At 39.0% G+C, this 18,764-nt stretch overlaps 1 protein-coding gene across 13 annotated transcripts in view; it reads left to right on the plus strand.

Moving 5' to 3' along the window:
• Positions 1 to 16,090, plus strand: part of SYNRG (synergin gamma) — a 68,930-nt gene extending 52,840 nt beyond the window's left edge. For 10 of the 13 annotated variants that reach the window (XM_036222222.1, XM_016131406.2, XM_016131402.2 and 7 more), the window contains 4 exons: positions 1,317 to 1,465; positions 13,869 to 13,979; positions 14,326 to 14,361; positions 15,407 to 16,090. In XM_036222222.1, coding sequence (XP_036078115.1) covers positions 1,317 to 1,465; positions 13,869 to 13,979; positions 14,326 to 14,361; positions 15,407 to 15,538 — 428 coding nt within the window. In that variant the 3' untranslated portion in view covers positions 15,539 to 16,090. The remainder of the gene's footprint in view (positions 1 to 1,316; positions 1,466 to 13,868; positions 13,980 to 14,325; positions 14,362 to 15,406) is intronic. The other 3 variants (XM_036222221.1, XM_036222224.1, XM_016131414.2) reach the window with 1 other exon arrangement.
• The last annotated feature ends 2,674 nt before the right edge of the window (positions 16,091 to 18,764 follow it).

Consider the following 18,764-nt stretch of genomic DNA (forward strand, 5'->3'; position numbering starts at 1 on the left):
ATGTCACCTTCTAATGAGTTTTTCCTTGGCCTCCCTTACCCATATGTATGCCTTCTCCTCATCCTGGTACTTCCTATCCCTTTCCCTTCTAGATTTTCTCCCTAGCCTTATCACCTTTAATATCTTATGTGTTCTACTTTTTGTTCTTATTTATTATCTGCCTCCCTCCACTAGACTAATCCTCCAAGAAGGGAGGGATTTGGGCCTGTTTTTTCGCCGTTGTGCCTCCAGCACCTAGTCTAGTGCCTGGCACATAGTAGTCACTAAAAAATATTTGCTGGATGAGTGGATATAGGAGGAATGTGGTCTTTCCTTTACTCCTGCCACCTCACTCTAGTTCCACTTACCTACCCAGACAGGCACAATTCTACTGCATAAGCAGATGTTCACCAGGTAATGGGTGCTTGTCTTTCCTCCTAGTAGGTTTCCTAGTACCTATGAAAGATTGTCTTAGAAGCCCCCTTACGTGGCTTAGGTTGAGCAGTAATTCCCGTCCTTCCCCTGGGAAAGGAAGAGGAAAAGCCATAGTGCTATACACAGGGCTGATGATGAACCGCTCTGAAGACCCCCTGGAGTTCTTCTAGCCCTCTCTTATAGAGGCTGGGTTAGGGGCTGTGGATGTGTCTGGTGGCTGTCCTTAGAATGGAGAGATACTTGGCACCTATCTCCCTTGCTTAAAGAGTTCAGCTACAATTCAGAGGCCACAAGAAAAGAACTGTTCTGTGCCCTGTTAAGTGTATAAAAGATACATGAAGCCACAGAGTCTGTAAATCCTTGGCTATTTAGAATAGCAAGATATTTCTTAATTACTTTGTGATGATATGGACATTCAGATTCTTTTAAACTTTTAATATTCTCATTTTCATTAAGTTTAATGGTATTTCCCAAATTTAAAAGGGTGGACTCATAAAGAAGCCAGAAAAAAAAATAGCTAATACTTGCATAATGCCTACTGTTCTACAGACTCTGTTCTAAGCCTTTTGCAGTACTAACTTATTTAATTCTCTCAAACATACTTTCAGGAGGTACTATTATCCCAGTTTTACAGAAACTAAGGCACAGAGAGTTTACACAGCTAGTAAGTGACCGAGCTGGGATTTGAACCTAAGCAGTATAGCTCTAGAGTCTGCTCTTACCAGTCAGTTATTCTGAAGCACTGAGTAGCAGATTGGTCCCAAAGAATAGTAGGTTCACTTGTGTCCAGATATAATCCTTATTTCCAACTAAGATATCAGCAAGCCGTGATGCTGCCTTGTCTTGCTCATCTCTTTCTCTACACTTCCAGCGCCTAACTCTCTACTCTCTCACCCTGTCAGGTGTTGTTGAGGTGTACAGGGTAACCAAACGCGTCGAGCTGGGGATAAAAGCCACTGCAGTGTGTAGTGAGAAACTTCAGCAATTGCTAAAGGACATCGATAAAGTATGGAATAACCTAATCGGCTTCATGTCACTTGCCACACTCACGGTAAGACAATTCAGCAGTTGCTTTCCTTTCCAGAAACCTAAGTTGTAAAGCAGAGTGTGTGTTCCTACGATGGCACATATTAGAAGATGAAGGTGCCCACTGCATCATGTTATGTTAAAGGAGGAGGGAGAGAACATATGTGTAGTTAGTTGACTAGTGCCAGCTTGGCTTCTGGATAGCTTCGAGGCCAGTTGTACCTAAATAAAATAGAATGTAGGAAAACATTCACTCTTAATCACATCCTTGTTAATTCACATATGTATATATATGCTTTGCAAAGCATTGGTTTGAGTTGCTTCCTTTGCATTTCTAGCTATTTATGTCCTCATATGTGTGTCCTTTTAAAAAAAACTGTATGATACATCTTGTTGCTATCCTGTGGTTCATTTAGCCTTTTTCTTCGATCCTTGGATTGTTTTCATGTTTTCCTGTTATAAATAGTTGTACTCTTAACATATTTAAACAGTTGGCTGTTCCCCCTTTTGGGGATATGGTTCTCCCAAGTGCACGTGCGAGGTCAGAGTGTATGATTGCACGCGTACATACATTCATGCCTGCATAGCCGCTGTTGCACTTGGTCCATGGCTTTCCAGAGAGCGTGAGCTAGTTGATAGTGCTACTAGCAGTTTTTAAGTATTAATTTCTTTACATTGCGCTCTAGCTTTCTTTGTCAGTTTCTTAATTTAACAAGTGTGTAAATGATTCCCTAAAGGTATTTTTTACATTTCTTTCATTTCCTGAGAAGCTATCCAGTGTTCCAAATAATAATTTACTATTATTTCCTTTATATGTAAATTGATCATCTGTTTCTTTTGACCATTTGACCATTTATTTGATGAAATATGGTTGACCTTACTTATTTCATATTTGTAATAGAATTACACACACATGGGTACGTACACACATACACATATGTGCTAGTAAGCTTTTATCAGTTATTTTTTCCTCTTTTATTTCTTTCCCCCTTTTTTACATTTTATTGAGTGAAACTGTTTTATTTTTATATATTCATACCTATTCAGTTCGTCTCTGATAAAATCCCTTATTTCACAATAGTTGGAAATTTATCTTCCTTCTCCAGCTGGAATAAATATACTATTCCATTTTCTTTTTTTCTTTCTTACATTTAACTATGTGAGCCATCAGAACGAGATCGCAGCATTGTGGTAGGAAGCAATTCTTCCCTCACTGTACTGATAATCAGGCAGGTACCCAGGTACCCCAACAACACATCTTAAACAGCGAATCCTCTCCCCATTGTTATGCTGCTTCTGGTTTGTAATAAGTTCTTAAAGAGTTTAAGTCATTTCCAAAATCTTTATTTTGTTTCCTTGGACCATTTTTTAATTTATACGCTAAAGATTATATAGTTTGGGTAATTATTTTTAAAAAATACTGTTCTGGCCAATATAAAAAATTAAGTATAAATATTTGAAAAGAAGAGATGAAATTGTGTTTATTTGGTCATGTGAAATACTTCTAGAAATCTGAATTCAAGAAGTTAAATTTAATGAGTTTGGCAAACATTTATAGCATTCTTACATATTAACAATAGTTAGAAAATATAAAATGGAAAACTTATTTTTTTAAATATATTAAATCATTCAGGCCTTTATCACTTCTGACCTCATAGCTGGGGTTACTGATTTATTTTTTTATCCCCTGCCAATCTGTTCTGCACATCACTACTAGATATTTCTTTCTAAAATGCAAATCTGATCATGTTATTTAAATTCCATTTAAAATCCTGCAGTGAGCTCTCTGTGGTATTCAGGATCAAGTTTAAATTCCTTAGCTCAGTATATAAGGTCTTTTCTACCACTTGGACAGTCCTTGACTCTCTTTCTCTTTTAGACTGCTTCTCCATCTGGGCTCTACATCATTTCCCCCACAAGTCTTTCCAAAGAGCCCTTCTGTCTGAATTAGATGCCCTCCCTGTGTGTGTCCATAGCGTATTTCTCTCTATCATAGTACTTATCACACTTGTTGATAATTGTGTGTTTACTTGTTTTCTCGCCCACTAGCTTGTCAGCTCCTTAACAACCAGACTGTGGCCTGTATTTCTTTGTGTTCTAACACAGAGCTAGGTGGGACTTTTTATCTTATACTTTTTTGAACTTTCCAATTTTTTTCAAACTAGATATTCATGTTTTTGTATCTCATAGTTTTAATAACTAGTGCAAATTTTTTAAATAGATGGGAAAAATGAAACAAAGGGAAAATGAAAGTGGAGAAGATAAGATAAAGCCAGGGATAAAGTTAAGTGTACGAAAATGTGCTTTTAACATGCTTGCATTTGCTAGCTTAGAGTCGACTTGACCTTTCGTAGGAATTAATGTGAATAGGAAATGATCAGTTCCATGATTCACTGTGTTCGTAACATAAAAATAAACCCACGATTCAGGAGAAACATAATTATTCCTAATTTTACTAATATCAGAACTCTTTTTTGTGGGCTTTTGTAAAGAGGAAACTAATGAAACCTACGGTTTCTTCAAATATCCTTTCAGTAAATAGAGCAACAGGTTTCCTTGAGTAGTTTCTTATGAAATCTCAACATAGGCAAATGGCATAGCTCCAAGTACAAATTAGTTGAAGACATTCTAAATGTGAAAAAAAAAATACACTGAATTGTAAACTAAGAAAGCGTGGCAGTGCATGCTGATGATGGGCTCATGTCTTTGCTATGTAAAGAAAACATAACAAGTCAATGAGAATTATACCAACATCCCAGTAAAATCAGTAAAAACTTGAAGTGATTCATAAAAGGGGAGACATAGTTAATCAGTAAACATTAATTCAAATTAAAACTAGATTTCATGTTTTATCTACTAGTAAGTCCAGTTTTTGTTTGGTTTATTTGAATCCTGATAGCATCAGAGTGGTAAAATGAATAATATTCCCAAGGGAATTTATTAGAAAATATAAATAGGTACCACCCTATGGAAAAGGTGTTTAGCAATATGCTTTCCTCCTGCCCTTGAACTCTTTGAGAACAGGCACCAAGACCACGTTTTGTTCATCTTTTGTTCTTGATCAGAGCACAGCCGGGCGCTGCATAAATACCCAGTAAAAGTTGAGTAAATTAAAGAACTTAGAAACATTCAGAGGGGTTGACTCAGTAATTCCATTTCTAGGAAAACTTCCTATAACAACAGTTCTAGCTCTCAAAAAGAAGAAAGTTAAATGCACAAATCATTCTTTGTAAAAGCGAAAAAATGGAAATAACCTGAAAGTAAATCTACAGGATTAGTCAAGTAAATTGTGTGACTCTTCATAGTAGGATGTTATGCAACCATTTTTTAAAAAGGGCACAAAGTTTGGAATAACACAGAGTTGTTACTTACAGGGCTGGAAGAAAATTTGCCAAAATGGTAAGAGAGTTGTGTTTGGGTGATGAAACCCTGGATTTTTTAAATATTTCTAAACTCTAGCTGTGAATGAAGTTTGTTGGCTAGTGATGTATGCGAGGATGCCAGTGAGGCTGTGGGACAGAGAAGGATGTGTTTCCAGTTGTTTATTCAGTGCGTTACCTTTGCATTTTTGACGTTGCAGTTTACCAGTTGTGTATCATAGTTCAGGGTGTTATAGTTGCAAGTCATCAGAGCCTCTCTACTCATTCTTACAAGGTCTTACCTCAAAACCCATTTGTTCCATGTTTTCACAGCAAAAAGGTATCTAAGACCAAGCATTAGGAATCTCAAGATCAGTATACGTCTGGGTCTCTCCTAATTCACCCATCTTCTGCTTCCTAACCTTCTGCTTCCGAACTATATTAAGCCTGAATATCATCATCATCATTAGCCAAATTTTACTGAGTGCTTGCTGTGTGCTAGACCCTGTTCTTTGCCCTTCATAAAGATGTAATTAATACTCACAAAAGTCTCGAGGATAGATGCTATTATTCTCCTCCCTTTACAGATGAAGAAATTGAGGCACAGAGATATTGGTGAGACCTAGATTCAATCTGAAAGTCAGTCTTCTTTTTTGACCACTACAATCTGTTGCCTCCTTGAAATGGGCAAGCTGGGTGGGTAAAACCAGAGATGAGCAAAAGTCTTTTGGGGGAGAGTGGGTAGTTATTTGGCATCAAGGTTAATGAGATGCAATACCAGGAGCCTGTCTGGCAGCAACTTGATAAACAGTCCAGTTCTTTTCCTGATTTATATCCCAGGACTATAGAGTAGCTTGAAAGCTTCCCCTTTCCATTTAGATTTGAAGGTTTTTTGTTTTGGTGGCAATCAGTTTCTCATTGTAATTAACATTTCGAAAACTAGATTTTTATACAAACCCTCAAGTCAGCAAGCTATCTTTTCTCTTCTGGTGCTGTTAGAAAAATATGGCTGTGATCGCAAAGCATCCCTCTTTGCCATGAGCTCTTTGAAAAAAAGGTATCACAGAAGACCAAGTGGATTAACCAAATTTATTATGTATTAGTTCTTTTTAATTTGGGGCAAAGGATAATTGGGGAGAATCCTGGCCTGGATTGCTGTCATTGTGTTTACTTCTAAAGGTAACTGCTATCACTGATGAGCTGGAAGCCAGTTTCATCCTTGTCCATCTTCCTAGACATTCAAGCTGCTGCAGTGCTACAGCTGCTCATGAGAAAGCCTTGCCTTCTAGCCTCTGCCGCTCTAGGCTGGTTGGTCGGTCTGTCCATCCGTCCTTCCTTCCTGTCTGCCCGTCTTTTTTTGTTAATATACATATATAGTAAAATGCAGAAATCTTAGTTAAATCATTCGATGAGTTTTGATAAATGCTTACCCCATGTAACCTATGCCCCTATGAAGATGTAGGTTATTCCTTCACTTTAGAGAGTTTCCTTATGGTCCTTTTTTGTCATCAGCTCACTCAGAAATAATCCATGTTGAGTTTTTTACACCAAGAATTGATTTTGTTCAGATATTTTTTTAAAAAGCCATAGAATTAGATTCTGTGATATCAAAGAAAGCCTATTGGGTTCGGTCACCCACCTAGCCTTCACATACGGTGGTTCTAAATCCCTCAGCGTTGTAAAATGTGAGAGGTAAATGGGAAAAGTGGCCAGGCATCCAGGCCCTCTCCTCCAAACTCCCAGTAGGAACATCCACTTCCAGCATCCCTGTCTACAAAGTGAGTTTATCTGACATTTCCGTAGGCACCAGGTAAAGGTATAGACATGAGTTAGTCTGTAACTAGACAATACAGGGATGTACTGCAGGTTGTACCTGAACACCACTGAGTATTCATTTCTCTAATTACCATGCTTTTCCAGTTATAATTGCTTTTCTCGCCAGGTTAGCTATGACAGAAGAACAATCATTCTCTGCTCAGATGTTTTTCCTGATTATACCATATCATTTCTTCTTGATAACTGGTAGGTTCTCGGTCTGTAAAACTTGAATCGCTCACAGCATGAAGATTAATGTACATTCTACAGAGGAAGTATAAAGTTTAAATTGTCATGAAGAAGCAATTTAAAAATAGGTGCATAAATATAAATGACACAAACCAACATCTATATATTTCAGTTCGGCTGGAACAAAACTATACAAACTCCAAGGGCTCTGGATTAGAGGCTCAGAGAAGGGAAATCATTACTAGAATTAGAGACTTGATTGAGATTGGATGGGAATCTTTTAACTCTTTACACCATTGCTTCATTTTAGGTAGAATTTAAAGTTCCTTAATGAACCAAATTGCCACAGTTAGCTCTTTGACACTGATACTAATATAATAGTCACTGTTTATTTCACACCTAGAACCTGCCACACGTTGTGCTATATGTATTGCATTCATAACAATCCCATGATGTCAGTAGTATACTCCCCATTTCTATAAGTGAAGAAATTGAGGCTCAGAGGTGAAACTCGCCTGAAACTGAGAAATCTGGGATTTAAATGCATAGCATCGTTTAAAAATTCTTTCTTCTTCCTATCGTGATAAAAAAAAGATGAGATGATAAAAAAAAAAGACTCGTTCCCCTGAAGACCGCATGAAATGATTCCCATCCAAAGATGGCTGCATTGCTTTTCTCCAGTGAAGAAGTCCCAGAATGTTGTTGCTGCATTGCAGTTGTGATGCCCGGGCTAAGGGAAGCAGAGTACACAGTCCTAAACTTCAGACAGTGGTTCCTTATTATTTACTTAAGCTGCAAGTTATACTAGCAAGGTTCTATATTCCCCTTTCTTTTGAATACCCTCTTTTTCCATGGACTCAAACTCCCTCTTGTGGTAGAAGCATATCTCCTCTGGGTACAGACTGCAAGAACTCAGGTAAAAATCATCTGTTTTAGTGAAGTGAGTGAATTGTTATCTGAGGTTTTATCTTGTAGATGTGGGTTGTAGTACAGTAGGTGTGGAACAAAGAGCTACTCAGTCCTGGAAAACAAAACTAATCAGCTTTGCCATGTAAAATCTACAAAAAAAGACAGGACTTATTCTCCTGGCCTCTAGTCAATTGAAAATCACACAGGCCCTTTGATTCCACTATTATCCTTGGTATAATACAAATTCTTTTGTGCTTCTTTTCAATGTGAAATAAGCAGTGAATTTCAGAGTACTTCCTATTAATGTGGCATATCAGGAGAACAGTTTATTTTTAATAATGACCGCATTTTTGTCATCTTGCCAGTCTGCACAGTGTTTTAGAGACAGAATCTTCATCATGTCTCTGCATGGGTATCCTTAGTTGACAGAAGGTGGATATGGTTGGTAGAATATGTTCCTATCCTAATCCCTAGAACCTGTGAATTTGTTACTTTATATGGTGGTAAGGATTTTGGAGATGTGATTAAGTTAAAAGTCTTTAGATGAAGAGCTTACCCTGGATCATCTGTTAGACAAGAATCCTTATAAGAGGAGGGCAGGAGAGTGAGAATGAGAAAAAGCAGGATGATAGTCGAAGCAGAGACAGAAAGATTGGCAGATGCTGCATTATTGGCTTTGAAGAAGACTGACGGGACCATGATCCAAGAAATATGCAGGCGGGCTCTAGAAACTAAAAAAGGCAAAGAAACAGATTCTACCCTAGAGTTTCCAGAAGAAATGCAGCGTTGCCAAATCATTTTAGAATTCTGACCTCTAAAACTGTAAGAGAATAAACTTATGTTGTTTTAAGCAACTAAATTTCTGTTAATTTGTTATAGCAGCAATAGGAAAAGTTACATAAAACACTGTAGCCAAGAGGCTACATTGTGACCAAAACCAAAGTCTGGAATTGCTTGTGGAATCTGTGTCTACATCATTCTTTATATCAGTCAAATTGGGCTATAGGTCATGCTGCAGTAACAACCAACCCCCAACCCACCTTTGCCATGTAAAACAACAAAACTTTATTTCTTGCTGCTGCTACATGCCCGTCTCAATTTGGAGGGGGTCTCTCGTGCCATGTCCTTTTCACTCAGGTTGACGGAGCCTCCACCATGTGAAACATAGCTGGCCACCATGGGAGAATCAAGGGAATGTGACATATAGCACATTGGTCTTACAGGATTCCTTCAGAAGTGACACACGTGACTTATCCTCACAGTCTGTTGACCATGGCAAGTTACATGGCCATGCCTAATTTAAGGGAATAGGGAAAGCCATTTACCCAGAAGGAGGAGAATGAAAATATTGGAGAACAGTACTTAGTACCAAAGTCTTCTTCCTTAATAAGGATTTTCTTGGACATCGTTTTAGTAGTTTATTATTAGCTAAAGATTCAGTATTATATATCCTAGCCTGGCTCTGAGACTTGTCAATGTATACTATAACTATTTTTTCAATCTTTATTAAATGCATGAAATACTTGCCAATTAAAGTAAGTGATGTTCAGTTAAGGTGGGCTGTCGAGGGCACACTTGACAGAATTATTGCCATCGGTGGGTGTCACACTGCTACTCTGTACCATAACCATCCCCCTGCTTAGAAATGTGTATTTATAAAGGTTAATTTTATTATTTGAAAGATTAACTTGGTCATAGAGAAATTTATGCAGAGCCTTATAATTTTCACTGGAAAATTACAATATGACCTTTTCATTAATTTTCTTTATGCCTTTGGTAAACAGATATTAAAGGGCTTTTATTTGATTGATTTTAAGATTCAGAGTTTTCCCAGATTCTAATTATTTCTCAAATAGCCCTTATTCAATAACATGAAAAATATCTATAATGTATATTATAGGTATGCTACTGTGTTTTTAACGTTTTCAAAAAGTTTGTTAGACTTTATTTACTGAAGTGAGTAATTGTGGTAATCATTTAGAGTATTTCATCCTTTCCAGAGCACTTTTTTATATATCTCTGAGGGCCCCAATACCAACTGAAGGAGGTAGGTAGGGCAAATGAAATTGTTACCATTTTACAAATGACAGACTTGTACAGCAAACAAATGATAGTACCGCCTGCTTCTAGGTTTGACCAGAGTGGCCATGATTGCACTAAAAAAGAAAAGAAAAATCATCCTGTGGATTGGCTAAGGCCGTGTAGGTTTATTTCAGTCACCTGGATAAGAGCCCTCATGCACACAGTTTAAACATCCACCTCCTCTTTTCTTTGAAAACTGCCTACCTTTCCTTCCTTAGGTGTGATTTGAATGGATTCAGCTCAGGTTAGTTTAAGAAACTAGTTTAAGGTTGGTTTAAGGTTAGTTTGTGGAGTTAGTACATGGTTTGTTGTTTCAAATTAGAAAGGAATGGGGAAGCATTTATATAACCTATACATTTTTTCTAGGGAGGAGCTTTTTTTCCCCTGGGAAAGAGTAATGCAATTTCTCAAATATAAAAGTGTAGTTGAGTCTAAAATAACATTTCTAGAGAAAAGATTAGTACTGCAGATTAAACCTAAACTAGAGGAAATGTAGCTGTTTTTTGACAGGAATTTACCATCATCCTGGGTCATCTAGCATCCATGAGGTCAAATTGGCCAACACAGTAGGCTCCCAGATCCTTGACAGCTGGACTCCAGGACCCTGGTCTCCATTTCACTTCAGCCACCCATTCACATGATTATACTGGACTGTGTTATCACATCAAATTGCGGTACCTGTGCAATCCTAACTTCAGACATCTTTCTGAGCCCAAACTGGTAACCCTCCAAGTTTCTCACACTTGCCTTTGCTAGGCTCTTATTTTTGGTTCTCAAGACAGGACAATTGTTTGATCCTTTCACTTGGTTCCTATTGGCTCCCTTTCATCTTCATTTCCTTTCCTAATGCTTTTGAGGTTGTTTATCTCTGTCCTAGGACAACCAGCTATCTCGGTTTGCTCAGGCCCCGGGGGATTTCCTCAGAGTTAAAACTGGAATAGTCTTGCACAAATCAGGAAGTTGGTCACCCTAGTCTGTTATAGTCACATGTGGACATACTACTATATGAAGCACTGTAAGGACCCTCTTCCCAACTGTGTGTTCAGTGATAACACATTGGTAACTTGAAATCTACCGTGGTGGGCAGGGGTGAGGGGGTCGCGGGGAGAGTATTTTTACCGTGGAAATCGGCAGATGCTGCAAATCAGGACTTGATTTGTTGATTGTCTAGACTTAAATACATATATACACAAACATACACATACATGTTTGTGTATATATGTATTTATATATCCTTGGTATAATACAAAGAGAGTTCTAGAGAAAATGTTAGTACTGCAGATTAACCCTTAAAGTGTACTGTGTCTGTAGCCATTATGTTGTGAATAGTAGTACATAGAAGAAGCATTCTCCAGGATTCGAGAACTGTTATCTGATTAGTAAAGAACACTCACATGTTTGATAGATGAGTGAAATTCTGAATTATGTCTTTGCTGTTTCACGTTAGTCTAATCTCTAACATGAAAATATCAACATTCACGATAGAACTACACTCTTTCATGAAAGCAAGCATAGGTTGACAATGGATCAAAGAATTGGACAAAAATTCTCATAGCTTTCTGTGAAAATTAAGCAACTATATAGAATTTGCAATGAAGATGATTATATATATTATTGTTTGTAAATTGTGTACTGCACATCCTTTATATCAATAAAATTTATAATAAACATGTATGTGTATGTTTGTGTATATATGTATTTGTGTGTATACATGCATACTTTTTCTTCTTTTAATAGTTCTCAGTGGTGGGGGAGGAGGGCTATTTTGCCCCCAGATTGGCCAGGGATCCTGCTAAACATTCTACAATGCAGAGGACAAGTCCCACATGAAAGAATTATCCAGGTTAAGATGTCAGTGGTGCCAATTTTGAGAAACTGTACTCTAGGACATATATAAGCAAAATAAATTGGTTTAGATGTAGCTTAAACGTCTTCACATTAAGGATCCAACTCTTCTGAATTGCTATTTTTTTTATTTTGGTGGGTTTTTATTTTGTTTTGTTATTCAAGTGTTTTTCTGAATTGAGGAATAACTTACATACAATAAAATGCACAGATCTTAAATGTATAATTGGATCAGTTTTGACAAATGCACACGGCCATGTAGCTCAGACCCCACAAATATATGGAGTATTTTCAGTCTCCCTCTAAAGTTTCCTCTTGGCTCTTCTTAGTCAATTCCCTGATCTGATTCCACAACATCTACTGATCTCTTTTCCCTTGATTTCTATCACTGTGGATATGCCTGTTCTAGAACTTTATATAAATGAAATTAGGTAGTACAGGAGTCCCCAACTCCTGGGTCAGTACCGGTCCATAGCCTGTTCGGAACCGGGCCACACAGCAGAGCACGGTGAGCAGCGGGCAAGAAGCTTCATCTGTATGTGCAGCTGCTGCCTAGCATTGCCTCCGATCATCTGGCTTTAGATTCTTATAGGAGCACTGGTCCTTGGTGCCAGAAAGGTTGGGGACCACTGAGGTAGTATATTCTGGTGTCTGTTTTCTTTTGCTTAGTCTGTTTTAAAATTTCATCTATGTTGTGTGTATCAGTTTGATCTCTCATCACTGAGTGATATTCCATTGTATTAATATACCATTTTTAAAAATTCCGTATTATTGTTTATAGAAACATGCTAGTTCCAGTTTTGGCTAATGTGAATAGAGCTACTATGAACACTTGTACAAGACTTCTGTTAAATATATGTTTTCATTTCTCTTGGATAAATAGGGATGCAACTGCACATTCATATATTTTAACTTTTAAGAAATTAACAACTTTCCAAAGTTGGGACATGCCCTTTTAATCATTGGGCTACACTCTCCATACTGTATAGATTTGTTGTAAGAAATAAATTAGATAATGCATGTAAAGAGCTTAGTGTGGTACTTAGCACAAGTAAGGACTTGATTTATTAGCTATTGTTATATTTACTCTCTTTAGCTGATAACTTCCAGATCTCTCATTCTTGAGCCCTGGGCCTATACATCCATCTGTCTGCTTTTATAGTATTGGAACTCGGCTGTCCCACAGGCACCTCCAACCTGTATGAAACTGACCTCTTCAAACCTCCATGCCCAACCCTGGCCCTGCTCTCATGTGCCTAATTATAAGAGCAGTCGCCCAAGCCTCTCCCCTCCTTGCACGTCTAACAGATCACCCGGGCCTGTTGATTCTACTGCCTTAATAGCTCTTTCACGTGTCCACTTCTCTCCATTACCCACTGTTGCTGTCATAGTTCTGACCTTCAGTCTCTTGGAGCACTGCAACAGCCTTGTAACTGAGACTCATACCTTGAAGATTGTCACGCCCAGTTCACTGCCGTCACTGCAACCAGAGGCGTCTGTTCGTAATACAAACCTGATCCTGTCATGATCTGATTAGAACCCCTAATGGCTTCCCCATATAAAGTCTCAACCCTTTATCTTCCTTTTAAGGCCTTATGTTCCAATTTCATTTCCTACTTCCTTTTGTAAGGTTGGCTCCTACCCCCTAGATTACTTCCCACACCCAGTCTTTTGCTCAGAGGCCTTTGCCTGGGCTGCTTGTTCTACATAGTATAAACATCCTTCCCTCCCCTACCTCATTCACCCAATCTCCTTTACCGAACTTATACTTATCAAGTCTCAGCCAAATGTTTCTGAATTCGAGGACGCATTCTCTGCCATCAGGCTTCTTTCTCTTTGGGTTGGGATAAGTGACCCCACCCCTTGTATGCCCTGGCACTCAGTACTTACCCCTATATAGCTCTTGTCACACTGTGTTGCCTGATACCCACCTGGCCCCCAGCCTACACCATGCGTTCTCAGAGGACAGGGGCCCGTTTTTTGCTCATGTTAGCATCTCTTGTACCTAGAACACAGCAGATATGAACCAGTTTACACATTATCTGCATCTCTATTTTAATTTTGAGTGTGGAAGACAAATCAGTAACTGAGAAATTGACTAATTGGTGGTACTAGAGAGTTTCCTTAACTTGCTGTTGTGGGACCTCTTGGAGAGGAGTGATGGGGGCGGTAAAGCCAGGAGCATTTGGAGTTACTGGACTCTCTTACCCATTTGTCTTGTCCTCGCAGCCCGATGAAAAGTCACTGGATTTTTCTTCTTGTATGCTACGGCCTGGTATTAAAAATGCTCAGGAACTTGCTTGTGGGGTGTGCCTTTTGAATGTGGACTCCAGGAGCCGGGTAAGTCCCACACCTTCCCTTCCTTAGATGGCAAAGCACTTCTGTAACATGACCTGGGGGACACTTCACTACAAGGTCTGTGCCCAGAGGTGGTGGGGATTTTATGAAGCCCTGAAATCTGACTGCAGAAGCAGGTATGGTCTTTCCAGAGAGCAGTGGGGAAGCTCTTGAGGGAACGGATGCTGTTTTCCCCTTTCTAACAAGCCTACTGTTCGCATTGCGCCCACAGCCCCCTGTGCACAGTAGGGTGGTAAAGAGAACAGGTTAGACCCATAAGGATTTGTCTGTAGGCAGGAGGCCCTATTCTGGGAATTCTGTTGACCTTACGGTTTCAACGTTATTTCAGAAAGAAGAGAAGCCTGCAGAAGAACATCCTAAAAAAGTATGAACCAGTTACACATTATCTTAGCGTCTCCATCTTAATTTTGAGTGTGGAAGGCAAATCAGATGATTGTACTGCCATCCTGAACTGTTCCAGTCATGAATGCTTTTCTGAGTCATCTTCGTTCCCATGTTTGATTTAATCAACTAACACGTCTGTGTGGGTCCACTTCGATCTTGTTTGCATGCTTGTGTCTCCTAATTGGCTTCTGGTGTTGTGGTTATTTTTCTCTGTGATGAATAGGGTAACAGATGAACAACTTCTAGAAGACTGGAAGTTGTAGTGATAAACAGAATGAGATCAAAGAGCTTCAGGATTTGGCCATTATCAGACAAAAACAAATTGTTTGGGTTTTAGAGTTTTATTTATTTGTTTACTTGTGCTTAAGGAAACACGCCAGGCCAGGCCGTGGTTGAGGTTAGGACTGGCTGGCTGTAACTTACCTATAAGCATTACTCATCTGGAAATAATTCGTGCGTGTTTAACCATTATTTTATTTTATTTTTTTTTACAAACCCTGTACCTATTTGGACTTTCGAATTGTGTACATTCAGTTCTCAGCTCCCAATGGCATTAGACCCTAAGAGTTTTTAATATTTTCTTTCTTTGAAGATAAGACTGTAATTAGCCACAGAAACTTAAGAGATTGCACATGATAGTCAAATGCCAGCCTTAGGGAAAGGGTTGCCTTTATCAGGAGGGATAAAAAGTAGCCACAGCCCTTGGCTGTTTTAGTTCTTTATATCATGACACCTCCCTCAGCCCCTCCCCCCATAAACTCCGTCTGCCTTTCCTGTGAAAGTGGCCTTCTTTTGCTAAAACTAGGTAAAATAGTAAAGATTTTTTCTATACCTTAGCAAAAAAATAAAAATAAAAAAATAAATTCTTACTAGAATTTCCATAGCCATCTGCTCAGCTCAGCTTTTGTGAGTGCGCCAGTTTAGCCTGGGCCTCTGTGGCCTGGAGGAGTGTACGTGCTGGTTGCTGATTAGCTCTTAGGTGCAGAAGCCTGACTTGGCCCTCGTGTCTCTGTTATTTCCGGCAGGCCTTCAACTCAGAAACGGACAGTTTCAAGTTGGCATACGGAGGACACCAGTATCATGCCAGCTGTGCCAACTTCTGGATCAACTGTGTTGAACCAAAACCTCCTGGCCTCATTCTGCCTGATTTGCTCTGAAAAGCTCCTCTGTGAAGTACCAGCTGGGTTTTTTTTCTTTTTTCTGTCACACCCATGGGTGACAGGGACCAATGAACAGAAGACAAGTACTGCAAAGTTCACCTCTATGAATCTTTATGGAGAATTCCCCAAGAGGTTGGGGGAGGGGGGCGCGGGGGAGGTGGAAGCTGAGGAAGTTCTCAATCATTCCTACAGACGACCTTTGTCCCTTGGTTCCCACTGCCAGTCTTTGGGATTTGAGATAAAATTGCCCTACCCAAACTGCATGTGGCACCAGCAGTTTGCTGACTCACCTGTAGTTCTCTTAAGATGTTTTAAAATATGCACCACAGTTTTTCTAATCTAAGGAATAATTTGCTGCTGCAGTTGAAACTGTGAAGAATTGACATTCGAAGAAAAATAAATTATTGTTGTAGGACTGGAATTGGCAAGAATGTTTTGAGCCAATGCTTATTTATATCTAGGTACTTATTGTCCTGTGAAGTAGAGTGCATTTATCTGCATTAAGTGTGTTAATATCTTAGATGAATAAAAACGGGAAATTGTGATTAATCTTATGTTCTTTTTATAGAAGGAATTCTGCTTGTCTCCATTGGGCAGTGGCAGGTAGGCGAAGGCAGATTTATCAGCTTTGCTGTCACAATGGAACCAGTTCTGCACTTCTTTCATTCATTTCTAAAACTATCAATTTTCAAGACTTTTTCTTAAAACATACCTGGGCACTTTGCGGTGGGGAAACAATGTTCATTTTGATAAAGGCCCAAATCTTTGTGTATCAGGGCGATTATCCTTGCCCTTAGGAGCCTTCACTGAAAACCTGTTTTACCTAACACAAAGACTGTGAACATAGTATTTTTTTTCCAGACAAAAAATTTGGAAAGGCAGCTGAATGAAATCTCTTTTCAGTGTGGCCTGTCTGGATTTCTAGAAATGACTACATAAGGACCAGTACTGCCCGACTCTGCAATATCCATGAGACCAGAAGCTCGAGGTTCGAAGGTGGAGTTCCTGGTCTGGTCAGGCGAGTAGCACGATGTGTATCTATGGTAGAAGCACACAAATTAGAAGCAGTGGAAGGAAATTACTTAAAAATAGCACTGAATTTTAGTTTATTATTTTTTATTGTTTACGCCTACAGCACCTGGTCTTCCTATGTGTTCTCCCATCCAAGTACTAACCAGACCTGACCCTGCTTAGCTTCCAAGGTGAGACATCGAGCTTGTTCAGGGTGGCATGGCCATACACTGTGGACTGTGGCTCCACTGGGGCAGAAACCCAGGAGCTTCTGCATGTAAAACAGACAAAGAATAGCACTGAATTTTAGAAGGAAAAGGCTTGTGCTCTTGAGAGTAGGTAATTTTCTTTGCCACTTAAACTGAATGCATAAATCAAGGGGGGAAAAAAACCAAGTGGTTATGGACTATTATTCCTGGGAAGAGCATGCCACTCTAGGACACACATTTCTCTGAATTGTTAATTGCGTGCTTTTAGAAGAAATTTTGAATCATGTATGTTTCCTTTTGTATGACTTATGTTCCCTGACTAGACTGTTTTTATTTGTAAACTGAAAAAGTTGGTTTGTTTATATAGTTGCTGCTTTGCATAATTAGATTACTTTTTTCCCTCAGGAAAAAACTTGAGGGAATTGTTTTATTCCATCTTACCTTTTACCTCTATCTTCTCCAAGAAAGGTATAGAACATTTGTCATTAAACAGCTAGTGATGAGGCTTCTGCTTTACCTTGCTCTGCACTAGAATGCAGAGAAGTGTCGATGAGACAAAGTTTTTTCTCCTTTACTCCAGATAATACCATCTCCAGCTAGTAAGGACTGAGACAGTTGTCTCTGAATTGTTCTCTTCAGAGCCTTTGCCCTCCACAGAGCTAGTGGACTATTACTGACAGCACACGTGGGCCAGTTTCTAGCAGGCTTTTCCTGAGGCCTCTGTGCTCCAAGTCAGCCTGAGGAGCACCTTGGGTTTTGACATGACACCAGAATTCCAGGCGTCTAATTGGTCTTGTACATTCCATAATAGACTATGATAAAATCTATCTTTGCAATAAGAATATCACCCAATTTGGCAAAACTTACATTGCTTTTATTTATTTATTTTTTTGGAAATGCCATATGGACTATTATTCTATCACAATGGCCTGTAGCAAAACATTTTTAGAAGTTTGTTTCCCTGCCGACTAGATTGGTTTCCATCCCTAGATACATTTCAGGATGCTTCAGATAAAAATTTGGAGTATAATTATTGCCGACCTTATTACCAGGTATGGTAGTTTTAGTCACTCCATGGGAGGTGCAAGAGGAAAATACAGAAGCCAACAACAAAAGCCTTTGCTATGAAAAGTATTCATTACTTTCAGTACATGTAACAATGGAAATGTTTTATTAGATACCACCAATAAGGACTTGGGGAATGTGGAATATTGTTACAGATTTTATTTATGCAGGTTTATTAAAATGACTCAACACTGCATTCAGCTTCACCTCAGTTCTTGTTAGCCAGGAGCCCAGTGTCCTTGGAAACAGTAACCAAGGTTACTTATTTCATACCGTTTTGCTGCAGGCAGCTTCACTGCACTGCTTGAGTGGCAGTTAATAAGCACTTTGGGGGAGGGGAGGGTATTGTATTTTGCCTTCAAAATTTTATGGCTTAGTGTATATATTTTGTCTGGACTTGCTTGAGGTAGAAGTGGCACAGGGTTATTAGGATGTTATCCATACTTGGTTTTTTTCCTCTGGCTTTTAGTTAGCGCACTCTATGTGGGTTGTGTTTGTTAATTTGAATATTTTGTGTATGTATTTTTTATTTAAAGATATCTTCTACTTGCCTTTTATTTAATGACTAGTATGTTTTAAACTTTGAATAGATTATAAAAATTTGAAATGCTTGCCCTGCGCTGGGTTTTCACCACAGAAATTCCCGTTAACACCTTCTGGGTCACACACCTTCCTTTGTGACTAGCTAATACAGTCTGACATTTAGATCAGGAAGGTGTTAGGCTTCCCAAGTGCTAAGAATGATCTTAGTTATTACATCCCAGTAGTGGTGTTTTGCCAGGATTTCTGCAGGAGATTTTATTACTAAGAACATCTGTCACCAGCTATTTTCTTACTATACTACAACGACTGTTCAGACTCTAAGCCAGAGACCCAGAGACTACCAGACTTAAGAGTTTGCCTTCATTCAGAAGCAGCCACAGCCTCCACAACCAGAG

This window comes from Rousettus aegyptiacus, unplaced genomic scaffold (assembly GCF_014176215.1).
Source record: "Rousettus aegyptiacus isolate mRouAeg1 unplaced genomic scaffold, mRouAeg1.p scaffold_m13_p_6, whole genome shotgun sequence".
NCBI lineage: Eukaryota > Metazoa > Chordata > Mammalia > Chiroptera > Pteropodidae > Rousettus > Rousettus aegyptiacus.